At 38.3% G+C, this 13,023-nt stretch overlaps 2 protein-coding genes across 3 annotated transcripts in view; one reads left to right on the top strand and one right to left on the bottom strand.

Annotated features, from left to right (window-relative positions):
- Positions 1 to 3,549, top strand: part of mysm1 (Myb-like, SWIRM and MPN domains 1) — a 20,281-nt gene extending 16,732 nt beyond the window's left edge. The window contains exon 18 of one of the 2 annotated variants that reach the window (XM_061978214.2): positions 1,446 to 3,549. In XM_061978214.2, the coding sequence (XP_061834198.2) occupies positions 1,446 to 1,578 (133 nt within the window). In that variant the 3' untranslated portion in view covers positions 1,579 to 3,549. The remainder of the gene's footprint in view (positions 1 to 1,445) is intronic. The other variant, XM_061978212.2, reaches the window with a different exon arrangement.
- A 2,397-nt stretch (positions 3,550 to 5,946) lies between these two features.
- On the bottom strand, positions 5,947 to 12,077 carry LOC133618135 (uncharacterized). The gene is made up of 3 exons (XM_061978610.2): positions 11,764 to 12,077; positions 11,616 to 11,663; positions 5,947 to 8,079 (listed from the first exon to the last, which is right to left on the bottom strand). The coding sequence occupies exons 1-3, from the start codon at positions 11,808 to 11,810 to the stop codon at positions 6,684 to 6,686; spliced, it is 1,491 nt and encodes a 496-aa protein (XP_061834594.2). The 5' UTR covers positions 11,811 to 12,077; the 3' UTR covers positions 5,947 to 6,683.
- Positions 12,078 to 13,023: the final 946 nt, after the last annotated feature.

Genomic DNA, 13,023 nt, shown 5'->3' with positions numbered 1-13,023 from the left:
TTTTGGTAGTTATGCTGTCAACATTTAACAAGATTTCTTCAACTTGGACTTGAAAGCATAAATAGTATAAACACTTTTAACAGTATGCCGTGCTGTGAAATACAGCCGACAGGATTGCGCACCAAACACGAAGCAAGGCCAAAGCGCATGCGGTGCAGGAGAACAAAGGACTTCTTTCATTTAAGGTTTGTGATAAACCATCAAACTCATTCGTTAAAAGGACTCTATAGTAATATAAAGCGAATTTTTCTGGACATTATCATGCAAGAAAAGTTTATTTTTGGGACCGCGATCACCGCGTAATGATTTTTAAAGGTTGCATTACAAACATTTACGGTAACTGTCCCATGTGATCAGCCAGTGCGACTGGAAGTCCATGCTCAATTATTGCCTCCGTAAATAAAACTTCGGCATTTATCACATCCAAAGAATCTGTTTTATCGACGAAAAACGTTGAAAGTTTTCCACTTGTATCGCTAGTAACGGCATTAGACTTGTGTTTTTTTTGTCCCAAAGTGGTCTTTTACATCGCTAATTCCTCCGTGTCCGATCGAAAAATCTTGTCTGCACAAGGTGCAATTCGCGTAGTTTTCACCCTTTTTTTTTTTTAATTAATGAAAAACCGTATTTTTTATCACTGCAACGTAACCCGGAATAGGTTGATGAAAACCGTACGAATTACGGGAAAACCGGAGTAGTTGGCAGGTGCCTCACTAATGCCTTGCATCGTCTATATTAGATATAACGGGCGGATGGCGGGCGGGTGCAGTTCTGATCAAACGTTACATCGGGTGGATGGCGGATGGTTGACGACTTTCTGATGCGGTTGCGGATGAAATATTTGCCTATCCGCGCATAATATATATACATGTGTGTATATATATATGTGTATATATATATGTGTGTGTGTATATATACAGTATATATATATATATATATATATATATATACACATTATATATGTATGTGTTTGTGTGTGTATGTATATATATATTAAGGCTGCAACTAACGATTAATTTGATAATCGATTAATCTGTCAATAATTACTTCGATTAATCAATTAATAATCGGATAAAAGAGACAAACTACATTTATATCCTTTCCAGTATTTTATTGGGGGAAAAAACAGCATACTGGCACCATACTTATTTTGATTATTGTTTCTCAGCTGTTTGTACATGTTGCAGTTTATAAAGGTTTATAAAAAAATAAAAATTACCTCTGTGCATGTGCATAGCATAGATCCAACAAATCGATGACTAAATTAATCGCCAACTATTTTTATAATCGATTTTAATCGATTTAATTGATTAGTTGTTGCAGCCCTTATATATATATATATATATATATATATATATATATATATATATATATATATATATATATATATATATATATATAGACAAACACGGCTGTTTCCGTAACGTGTGTGTTTGGTCCCCCAGATGCTGTCGTCGATGGCCAGGTCACTGGAGCCCTTACAGGAGTCGGAGGGCGATGCCTTCCTCACTCACGTCCATTCTCTCTTCCTGTCCGACTTCATCGCCAAACAGCAGCAGGAAAGCGGGCCGTCGATGAATGATTTGACCTCGGACGGCGACGAGGAGTCTGGCCAACGGGCCAACGCGCAACAGGACGCTAAATCAGAGACGGACAACACCACCGTGTTGCATCTGGGCTCGGTGCTGTCAACAGAGCACGACTATTTACTGTGATGCACTTCATCAGGGTAATGTAGATTTTTCTACTATTATTACAGCATTATTAAATGCTTAGCACATTTATAGCAAATCATTTTAACCGCCATCATTTTTGTACAGCTTTTAATATGTTCATAACTATAAAAATATGTAACACACAATTCGGGACCACACAGAGGAGCAGTGCAAGTTTATGACTTATATTTCCAATGGTGGACTCCATCCATTCTGCTTTTCCCGTCCCTGCCTTTATAACCTCAGACACACAAGTTGCCATCTTTTCTGACTTTCACTCTACACCAGAGCTATTCAACTACAAAATAGTTTCAAGGGCTCAGGGGCCGGACATGGAAATGTGGACGTTTCGTCAGAAAGGGCCTCCGCAGGTTATACGCCTTTGAAACTGCCTTTACTCAATTGCAAAGTAAACACATCAGCACTGTCAATAAACTCATTATTCTGCCCTCGCTACTCGTTTCCAGCGTGTGCAAATAGTTAACAGCATGAACAAATAGAAGCTCCAGAGGTTTTGTTAAGGATCGATGTTCCTCTTTCCCTTACTCAGTTTTATTTATTTACACTTCTTCCTTCCTTTAAGTTTGTAGGACTGAAAATATAAACGTAAAATAAACATTACAAAACTATGACGGCCATTGTGTATTTTACATAACGTCTGTTGTGTATTTTAGACTTAGACTTCCTTTTTATTGTCATTGAAATTTGAACTTTACAGTACAGATAAGAACGATATTTAGTTGCATTAGCTCATGGTAGTGCAGGATAAAAAATCAACAAGGTGTAGATATACCGGTAAATAAATAGATTACTGTACAGATAAATATATTGCACTTTTGCATATGCATCCACGTTTATGGATGTATGTTATATTGTCTTTATATTCCAGCCAGTTAATCCATTTTTGGGGGGGAATTGAACGGATTATTATGACGCGTTCAAGAGTCTTACGGCCTGAGGGAAGAAGCTTTTACAGAACCTGGAGGTTCTGCTACCGAGGCTGCGGATTAAAAAGTTTAGTCTTAATACATTCACACAATAAACTACAGATGTTTACCCATATAGAAATTAAATAACAATTACACACCAAACATTGCACACAATGAATGTGACTCATCCCAATTATACCTAAACTGTAGAGTTATATCGCACCCTACTGGTCAAATTAAGCACTACATTTATTATTAAACAAGCTTCTTTTTTTTTGCACGAGTTCAGTTCAGTTACAATACAAAAGACATGACAAAGTCCGAAATTTTCAAAGAAAAAGTAAATATCTTTATGTACATTGTCGGAGGCAGATATTTACATATATCCGAATTTAAGTGTTACTTCTTTTCATTTCATAATCATATTACAAAACAGCTAGTGTTTTTCTTCCAATTGTGGTCTTTTGGTTGTCTGCAAAACTGTGTGCTTAACCTCGAGTGAGGAATGTAGAAAGAGAGATAATGGGCATGTGTTTTGACTAGAGAGACTTAAGAGGGGAGAGGGTTTTTTCGGGAGGGCAGACCATCTTAGCGGCGCGATTGAATGTTCTATGCTGGACTGGTCTCAATGTATATATGCAAAGCTTTGCAAATATATTACAAAATACCTATTCTGTCTCTGGTGGTTTTTCTACTCAGCTTTAAGTGTCGTAAAGAGTTTGGGAGCGACTTGTGACTTGTATTCCCTGGGAGGAACAACTGGTCCAAAACGCAACAACATCTACTTACAAAAGGTGTGACAAAGTTTTGTGGTGTGGATTTCTACTGTTGTTGTTGGCCTGGAACAGTGTGTCTGTCGCTTAAAAGGTCCAACAGGAAACAATAAATGGAGCACTTGCTCGGTTCAGGACATTCATATTTTGCCGCTAAAAGTCTGATTTTCGCAATTTATTTTGGATATTTTTTAAGTGTTGAATGAGCAGTCTTCTTCTACTGCTTCATTGTGAGACATATGCCTCGCTGTTGCCCCCTGTGGGGTGGCGGGAGTACTGCATCCACAAGCAACCCGCGTTTTGATGGGTTTATCGAGCCTATTTGGGTGATGTCCGGCAGGCCAAATGAAAAGCTTTGGGCCGCCAGTTGAGTAAGCCTGCTCTACACGGTTGTTTAGGGCCACATCGACTTAGGGGTCGGTGATTATGGCGACCATTCCCAGAGGGCCGCGTCTAACAGTGAATACTATTATTACACAATTTTCTATGCATTTTATTAGTGGATATTTTTTTAAATATGTAAAATGTAAAAAAAAATGTTAAGTTGGAATAATTTCACCTCAAAATGTAGTGTATATTACTGTAAATGGAAAAACAGTACTGTTTTTATGGTAAAAAAAAAAGGCAGCTTTTACCATAGTAGCAATATAAAATATAACATATATGTAATATTTACATATTATATATACAGTATATAATATATACTGATATTATATAATATATACCAGTGGTTCTTGACCTTGTTGGAGGTACCGAACCCCACCAGTTTCATACGCACATTCACCGAACTCTTCTTTAGTGAAAAATAAAATGTTTTATCTTATTTTTTCCAAATTCAAGACAAAGTTATGTTTTTTTTTACTAGTGCACAAAATGAACTGTGCATGAACATCACCTTGTTCAAAGAACAAAACCAACGCAGTGTATAAACTCACAACAAATTACACACCTGCAAATCAGATGGAAAATTAGAGGGAACATTGTTTGGGGGTATCCATAATACTTAGACTTCCTTTTTATTGTCATTCAAATGTTAACTTTACAGTACAGATACACCGATAGAGAGAAGTTTTTATTACACGATTGATTGATTGATTGATTGAAACTTTTATTAGTCGATTGCACAGTACAGTACATATTCCGTACAATTGACCACGAAATGGTAACACTCGAATAAGTTTTTCAACTTGTTTAATTATGTCAGGGTCCACGTTAATCAATTCATGAGTCTGGTGTGTCTTGACCGCTGCGGCGGAGGCTCTGCCGAACCCCTAGGGTTCGATTGAACCCAGGTTAAGAACCACTGATATATACAATATATAACAATTACCATGTACAATATTACAGTATATGCATACCTGCCAACTTTTGAAATCAGAAAAACCTAGTAGCCAGGGTCCAGGGGCCGCAGGCCCCGGTAGGTCCAGGACAAAGTCCTGGTGGGGGGTTCAGGGTTCGCCCCCCGACGCAAAATGATTATTAGCATTCAGACAGGTTAAAATGTTGCTAAAACCATCACTTTTCTATCAGTCACAGTGACTTTTCAAAACAAAAATATTACAGCAAAAGTCATATGGGTTGATTGACATGTTTATTCTGTAAGCTAACTTCAATAGTTTGAAATTATTTTGACAGTTAATGCCAGTTATCCTGTCAACCTTTCACAAGACTTCAATTTGTTAATTGAAAGTATAAACAGTATAAACACTTTTTACAGTAAACAAATGGTAAAACAGTACTAAACAATTCCATTAAAATAAAAATTGGTGTCATTATTAACTTTCTGTCCAAGCTTGTATAATCTACTGCCTTGTTCAATTGTAAAAAAATATTCTGTGCCTAAAATTCACATTTCTATCACAATTATCATACTGTAAACATGGTAAGCTAACTTCATTAAAATTAATAGTCCTGTCAATAGCATGGAATTACAATTCAAATGTAGTTTTTTTTTAAGCCTTTCAAAAGAATTCAAAATATGGAAAATTAATTTAAGCCATCAGACACTTGAAAAGTGGCACATCACATCTCTAATGTAATCATTTGAACTTTTTAACAGAAATGGCACTGCAAAAATATTAAGGACATACTTCTGTATTTTGGTAGTTATGCTGTCAACATTTAACAAGATTTCTTCAACTTGGACTTGAAAGCATAAATAGTATAAACACTTTTAACAGTATAACAGTACTAAACAATTCCAATAGATAACATTGGTGTCATTACCTTTTTGTGGCTAAATTCCAAATGTATTCTATCAGATTGATCATACTGCAAAAGAATCTGTTTGGGCGACGAAAAACGTTGAAAGTTTTCCACTTGTATCGCTAGCAACGGCATTAGACTTGTGTTTTTTTGTCCCAACGTGGTCTTTTACATCGCTAATTCCTCCGTGTCCGATCGAAAAATCTTGTCTGCACAAGGTGCAATTCGCGTAGTTTTCACCCTTTTTGGAACGGATAATTATTCCCGGATAGGCTTTTGAATATTCTTCACGGAATGACTGCAGTTTTCTTTTCGGTTGGACTCGTTTGCGATTTTTCTCCGGCTGATTCCATGATCGTTCGCTCGTTTGGAAACAATGGCAACTGGTGCCTCGTGCTTGGCAGCGGTGCTATAAATAGCCTCGCGCATGGCATTCGGAATGGCTCGATAGGAAGTTACGGGAAGCAGTGTCGATTGTCATTGTTGTTACGCGATTTCGTGAATAAAACTTTTAAAAAAATCTTTTTTTTTAATTAATGATAAACCGTATTTTTTATCACTGCAACTGTAACCCGGAATAGGTTGATGAAAACCGTACTAATTACGGGAAAACCGGAGTAGTTGGCAGGTATGTATATGTAACAGCTGCAGCAAAAAAAAATAAAGGGCAGTATAAAATAGACAGTAGATCCAGCAGAAAATATATAATATAAACAAAGAGAGGTAGCTAACATGTCAGGTGTCAGGTAATAGACAGATATCATCTATTGCTGTATGGTGAGTGATTATACAGCTGGATGGAGTGCGGAATGAAGGAGTTCTTGAATCCAACACTGTGGGAAGGAAGCTGAAGGAGCTTGTTGGGAGTATGAGCTCAGGGGGTGAACAAGGGGATGGGTCAAATGCAGAGGACAAATTTCACCACACCTAGTGTGTGTGTGTGTGTGACAATCATTGATACTTTAACTTGAACTAAAACGGCGGTTTTAGGAGGGCTCAGTACAGACTGAATTGATTTCCATTCATTTCCAATGGGCGGGGATAATTTGAGTTCCAGAAGTTTAGGTATCTATTGCCCTTATCTTCTTGCACAGATAGTATCGTCTGTTTTTGCAAGCGAGGTCGTCCCACGTGTTAAACTGTGTGTCCTTCCATTTCTCAAACTCGTCCGTTACCATGTCATCCGGGGGCAAAATAACCACGCAGTCTTGATCCTTGCCGTATCTGTTCTTGAAGTTATTGGGTTCCCCGATCCTCCAAAAAATGGGCTCGGTCAAATTTTGGCCGTCAAGCCATTTGAATTGTCCTTCGTTCTTGTCGTCGCCTAAGCCGATCCAAGCGGAAATACCTTTCGTTTTCAGGCGGTCGTCCAAATCCTTTTCAAGTTCTTCGGTTTTTAGTTTTGCAAGGTAAATGAATCGCGAGATGAACTTCTGCTCGGCTCGGTCTTCGACTTGGGGGAGTTGGGCACCCTGGGCCTCGCACTTCTCCTTAGCTTTCGACATCGGTAACGGGATGGTAACCAATTTGTAGCAATTTATAGAGTGGGGCTCCCAACCGTCGTCGCAGCAGTCACACGGCTGTTGTTTGGATTCATCCGAAGTGTCGTTGAGGCTGCTGAGATGGTCGCCTTGCTTGGTCGTGTCGGACGATATTTGCGTCATCTGCTGTCCGAGTTGACCTTGCGCCCCCAGCACCGCATCGACTGCATCGAACAAGCCCCTGCAGGTGAACACGCACTCACCCGCGCTGTCGTAGTCCTGACGCAGGTGACCTATTTCATCCTGGGTGTTTTCCGTGCGGAGAAGCAGGGCGCTCAGACTGCTGCTCAGTTCCACAGAATTCTCTTGGAGCCCTTCAATGTCTTGCTCTTCAGAGACCCGAGTTTTTCTCCCAGTGTTTTTTTCTGCGGCCGTCAGACGTTGACTCAACACTGTTTGGGTGTGTTCTTCGTCAGACTTGAGGGTGGCGATTACCTGCTGCTGCTCGAGTAGTATGGCGCGGAGAATGGCGTCCAACCGCCGCTCTTGTTGCGTTAACTCCAAAAGATGAGCTTTTAAGAAGAGCTGCATGGCGTTCAGACTGGCGTCCATCCGCCGCTCCACCGGCAGCCGTTTCTGCGGCTCGTCTTGCATATTCTCCGGCAATTTCAGCGCGGGCTCGAACTGCTTGTACTGCCGCACGAAGCCCTCGTGTGCACACAGGAAACGCTGGCGCTCACTCAGGAAAAAACTGATGTGTTGCACGAAATCGCCGTTGGAGGCCACTTGGTTCTGGACCTGGTCCAGCTTCCAGTTGATCTTAAAGATGCCAACGACGACACAGAGGAGCAAAATCAGATCTGTAACCAGGAGTCCGGTCAGGCAGCAAACGTGCGTAGACGCGGCCGACATGGACGACGATATCCAGCTGCGCAGAAGAGGATTTCCTTTCTCTGCAGGGGTCCGAGATCTCAAACTGGCCAAGAGAGAGACAAGACAAATGAGGGCATTTTACACCTTTTGTTTTCAAAACCACCATTCCATTCTCTCGTGACTCCAGTGTATCGTTCCAGTCCTCAAATGGTGAAAGTTTAGGGATTTTATTTTTTCCAGGTTTGCTCCAAAGCTTCTCCATCTTAGGTTCCCAAAGAGGGCTATGCAAATTGTCAGAGCACAGGTGTCAAACTCAAGGCCTGGCACATCATTGTATGTGGCCTGCGAAAGCCTGAGAAAAATGTGTGTTGATAGAATAATTCATTTTTTTAACTACCATATTTTTCAGACTATATTTTGCTCAAAACTCGACAGTGCGCCTTAAAAAAAAACATAGAGGGTACGTGGATACAAATTAAAAACAGCCGCAGTACACTGCAAAAAAAATGTAATCTATATTTTACAGTGGAAAAAAAAGTTTTTTCTCAGTCGCCAGGATTTGTCAAAAAGTCGGGATTTTTTACAAGTGTCAAAAAATTTAGATTTTTTCCAAGTGTCAAAAAGTCAGGATTTTTTGAGAGTGTCAAAAAGTCTGGATTTTTTCCAAGTGTCCAAAAAGTCTAGATTTTTTTTTCCAAGTGTCAAAAAGTCGGGATTTTTTTTTCCAAGTGTCAAAAAATGTAGATTTTTTCCAAGTGTCAAAAAATGTAGATTTTTTCCAAGTGTCAAAAAATGTAGATTTTTTCCAAGTGTCAAAAAGTCTGGATTTTTTGAGAGTGTCAAAAAGTCTGGATTTTTTCCAAGTGTCCAAAAAGTCTAGATTTTTTTTCCAAGTGTCAAAAAGTCTAGATTTTTTTTTCCAAGTGTCAAAAAGTCGGGATTTTTTTCCATGTGTCAACAAGTCTGGATTTTTTCCAAGTGTCAAAAAATCGAGATTTTTCCCAAGTGTCAAAAAGTCTGGATGTTTTCCAAGTGTCAAAAAGTCTGGACTTTTTCCAAGGGTCAAAAAATCTGGATTTTTTTCAACGTGTCACCAAATCTGGATTTTTTCCAAGTGTCAAAAAATCTGGATTTTTTTCCACGTGTCAAAAAATCTGGATTTTTTTCCAGGTGTCAAAAAAAATGGATTTTTTCCAGGTGTCAAAAAATCTGGGGTTTTTCTAGGTGTCAAAAAATCTGGATTTTTTCTAGGTGTCAAAAAATCTGGATTTTTTTCCATGTGTCAAAAAGTCTGGATTTTTTTCCATGTGTCAAAAAGTCTGGATTTTTTCCATGTGTCAAAAAGTCTGGATTTTTTCCAAGTGTCAAAAAGTCAGAATTTTTTCCACGTGTCACAAAGTCTGGATTTTTTCCAAGTGTCAAAAAGTCTGGATTTTTTCCAAGTGTCAAAAAGTCAGAATTTCTTCCAAGTGTCACAAAGTCTGGATTTTTTCCAAGTGTCAAAAAGTCTGGATTTTTTCCAAGTGTCAAAAAGTCGGGATTTTTTCCAAGTGTCAAAAAGTCTGAATTTTTTCCAAGTGTCAAAAAGTCGGGATTTTTTTCACGTGTCAAAAAGTCGGGATTTTTTCCAAGTTTCAAAAAATCTGGATTTTTTCCAAGTGTCACAAAGTCTGGATTTTTTCCAAGTGTCAAAAAGTCTGGATTTTTTCCAAGTGTCAAAAAGTCAGAATTTTTTCCACGTGTCACAAAGTCTGGATTTTTTCCAAGTGTCAAAAAGTCTGGATTTTTTCCAAGTGTCAAAAAGTCGGGATTTTTTCCAAGTGTCAAAAAGTCTGAATTTTTTCCAAGTGTCAAAATGTCGGGATTTTTTTCACGTGTCAAAAAGTCGGGATTTTTTTCCAAGTTTCAAAAAATCTGGATTTTTTCCAAGTGTCACAAAGTCGGGATTTTTTCCAAGTGTCAAAAAGTCGGTATTTTTTCCAAGTGTCACAAAATCACAATAGCTCGTTGAGAAATGTTGTTGTTAAACTTATCGACAATTTGCTCACGCATTTGTTGACAAAGTGGTGACTCTCGCCCCGTCCTTGTTTGTGAATGACTGAGCATTTCATGGAAGCTGCTTTTACACCCAATCATGGCACCCACCTGTTCCCAATTTGCCTGTTCACCTGTGGGATGTTCCAAATAAGTGTTTGACGAGCATTCCTCAACTATCTCAGTCTTTTTTGCCACTTGTGCCAGCTTTTTTTAAACATGTTGCAGGCATCATATTCCAAATGAGCTAATATTTGCAAACAATTTAGTTTTCTTTGCAGTCTATTCAATATTCTATTCTATTCAGTGATGCAAAAGTGTGCAGCCTGTAGTTTTTGAGTTAAAAAAAATCTGGATTTTTTCCAAGTGTCCAAAAAGTCTAGATTTTTTTTCCAAGTGTCAAAAAGTCTAGATTTTTTTTCCAAGTGTCAAAAAGTCGGGATTTTTTTCCATGTGTCAACAAGTCTGGATTTTTTCCCAAGTGTCAAAAAGTCTGGATTTTTTCCAAGTGTCAAAAAATCAGGATTTTTTTCAACGTGTCACCAAATCTGGATTTTTTCCAATTGTCAAAAAATCTGCATTTTTTTCCAAGTGTCAAAAAATCTGGATTTTTTTCCAAGTGTCAAAAAAATCTGGATTTTTTCTAAGTGTCAAAAAATCTGGATTTTTTTCCACGTGTCAAAAAAACTGGATTTTTTTCCAGGTGTCAAAAAAACTGGATTTTTTCCCACGTGTCACAAAGTCTGGATTTTTTCCAAGTGTCAAAAAGTCTGGATTTTTTCCAGGTGTCAAAAAGTCGGAATTTTTTCCACGTGTCAAAAAGTCGGAATTTTTTCCACGTGTCAAAAAGTCGGAATTTTTTCCACGTGTCAAAAATTCGGGATTTTTTCCAAGTTTCCAAAAATCTGGATTTTTTCCAAGTGTCACAAAATTGGGATTTTTTCCAAGTGTCACAAAGTCTGGATTTTTTCCAAGTGTCAAAAAGTCTGGATTTTTTCCAAGTGTCAAAAAGTCTGAATTTTTTCCAAGTGTCAAAAAGTCGGGATTTTTTTCACGTGTCAAAAAGTCGGGATTTTTTTCCAAGTTTCAAAAAATCTGGATTTTTTCCAAGTGTCACAAAGTCGGGATTTTTTCCAAGTGTCAAAAAGTCGGTATTTTTTCCAAGTGTCACAAAATCACAATAGCTCGTTGAGAAATGTTGTTCTTAAACTTATCGACAATTTGCTCACGCATTTGTTGACAAAGTGGTGACCCTCGCCCCGTCCTTGTTCGTGAATAACTGAGCATTTCATGGAAGCTGCTTTTACACCCAATCATGGCACCCACCTGTTCCCAATTTGCCTGTTCACCTGTGGGATGTTCCAAATAAGTGTTTGACGAGCATTCCTCAACTATCTCAGTCTTTTTTGCCACTTGTGCCAGCTTTTTTAAAACATGTTGCAGGCATCATATTCCAAATGAGCTAATATTTGCAAAAAATTTTGTTTTCTTTGCAGTCTATTCAATATTCTATTCTATTCAGTGATACAAAAGTGTGCAGCCTGTAGTTTTTGAGTTAAAAAAAAAAAAGGGACATTTGAGACAATAAAGTGTTTTTAGTCTTACTTTGTTCCAATGCTGTCAGCATTGCTAGGCTGCTCGTTTGTCTTCATCCTGAAATTGAGAAAAAAAGAGCATCATGTGGATTATATATATATATATATATATATTTATGATGTATCATATTGTATAGAAATGTTTTTTTTTTTTTTACATTGCAGCGCCGTCTTCACATGCAATCACAACGTTGCGTGACGTCATGACGTACACCCGGAAGTATCAAACAGCGCGAAATGTCCAAAAAATAATAAAATACTATAGCGGAAAGACTCTAAATATTATTATAAACATTTATTTGTTGTTATATCAAAAACTACTGCTCAACTATTCGCCTTAAGTTTCCGCTTCTCTGTCCCATTCCTGGCTATGTCCGTCGTCCATTACGTCCTCCACTAAAAGATGAAACAAATACATGAGACCACGCTCAGTAATGTTCGGCATGACGTTATTTCGTGACGCCTTTGACAAAAAAAAAAAAAACGCTGTATTTAACGTGTCAAATGTGCTACGACATCAGTCACTCACCGAAAAGACGTTCAAACAGCACACCAGCGATGGGACGTTCGCAAACGAGTCGACTCCTTTGAACGGCTCTTCCAAGCGAACGATTCGCACTCGCGAGCCGTTTGTTTGCAAGTCATTTTTTATAAACATTGCTCCGGCATGTTGTAAAGTAGTTCAGGCGTAAACGCCCGAGAAGAGTCGTGCAATTGCGCATTCACGTTTTGTCAGACATTGTTTTTGATGTATTAGTTTTGTGTACTAGTGATCCATTAGTTTTTTTTTGTCATTTTTTATTTTTCTAAAAAAAAAGTGATCTCATTGTCAGTGCATATAGGAAAGGATATGGTATCATCTTATGGGATGTTTACAATATCATTTTCATTGAGATTAAAATCTATTTTCCAAAAGTGACCGAAACAGTTACAGAAATACATAACAAGAAAAACAGCTGTCACACACTACAGGTATAGTTAAAATATAAATGACTCACAACTAGGGTTGTACGGTATACCGGTACTAGTATAGTACCGTGATACTAATTAATCATATTCGGTACTATACCGCCTCTAAAAAGTACTGGTTACCCCACACCTTTATTTTAAACAGGCATGACGTTACCACGTCATGACATTGCTGGTTTTACGAGCAGAGGAGCATGTTCGGCAGCGCACAATCACAGAGTGCTTACAAGCAGACAGTGTGTAGACAGAAAAGGGAGATTGGACGCATTTTGGCTTAAAAAGTAAAGATAAAGGTGAAGTTATAACACTGAAACGCCCTCAGGAAGAGGTGCTTTTAGACATGGCTAGCTAGCGGCTAACATCCATCTGGCGTCGGCAGTGTTTTAGCTACTTCTAAATCACTAATCCTGGTCTCCATGGCGACAAATAAAGTACGTTTCTTACAAGTA

This window comes from Nerophis lumbriciformis, linkage group LG18 (genome assembly GCF_033978685.3).
Source record: "Nerophis lumbriciformis linkage group LG18, RoL_Nlum_v2.1, whole genome shotgun sequence".
In the NCBI taxonomy this organism is placed as follows: Eukaryota; Metazoa; Chordata; class Actinopteri; order Syngnathiformes; family Syngnathidae; genus Nerophis; species Nerophis lumbriciformis.
This window is presented reverse-complemented; position numbering and strand designations above follow the sequence as displayed.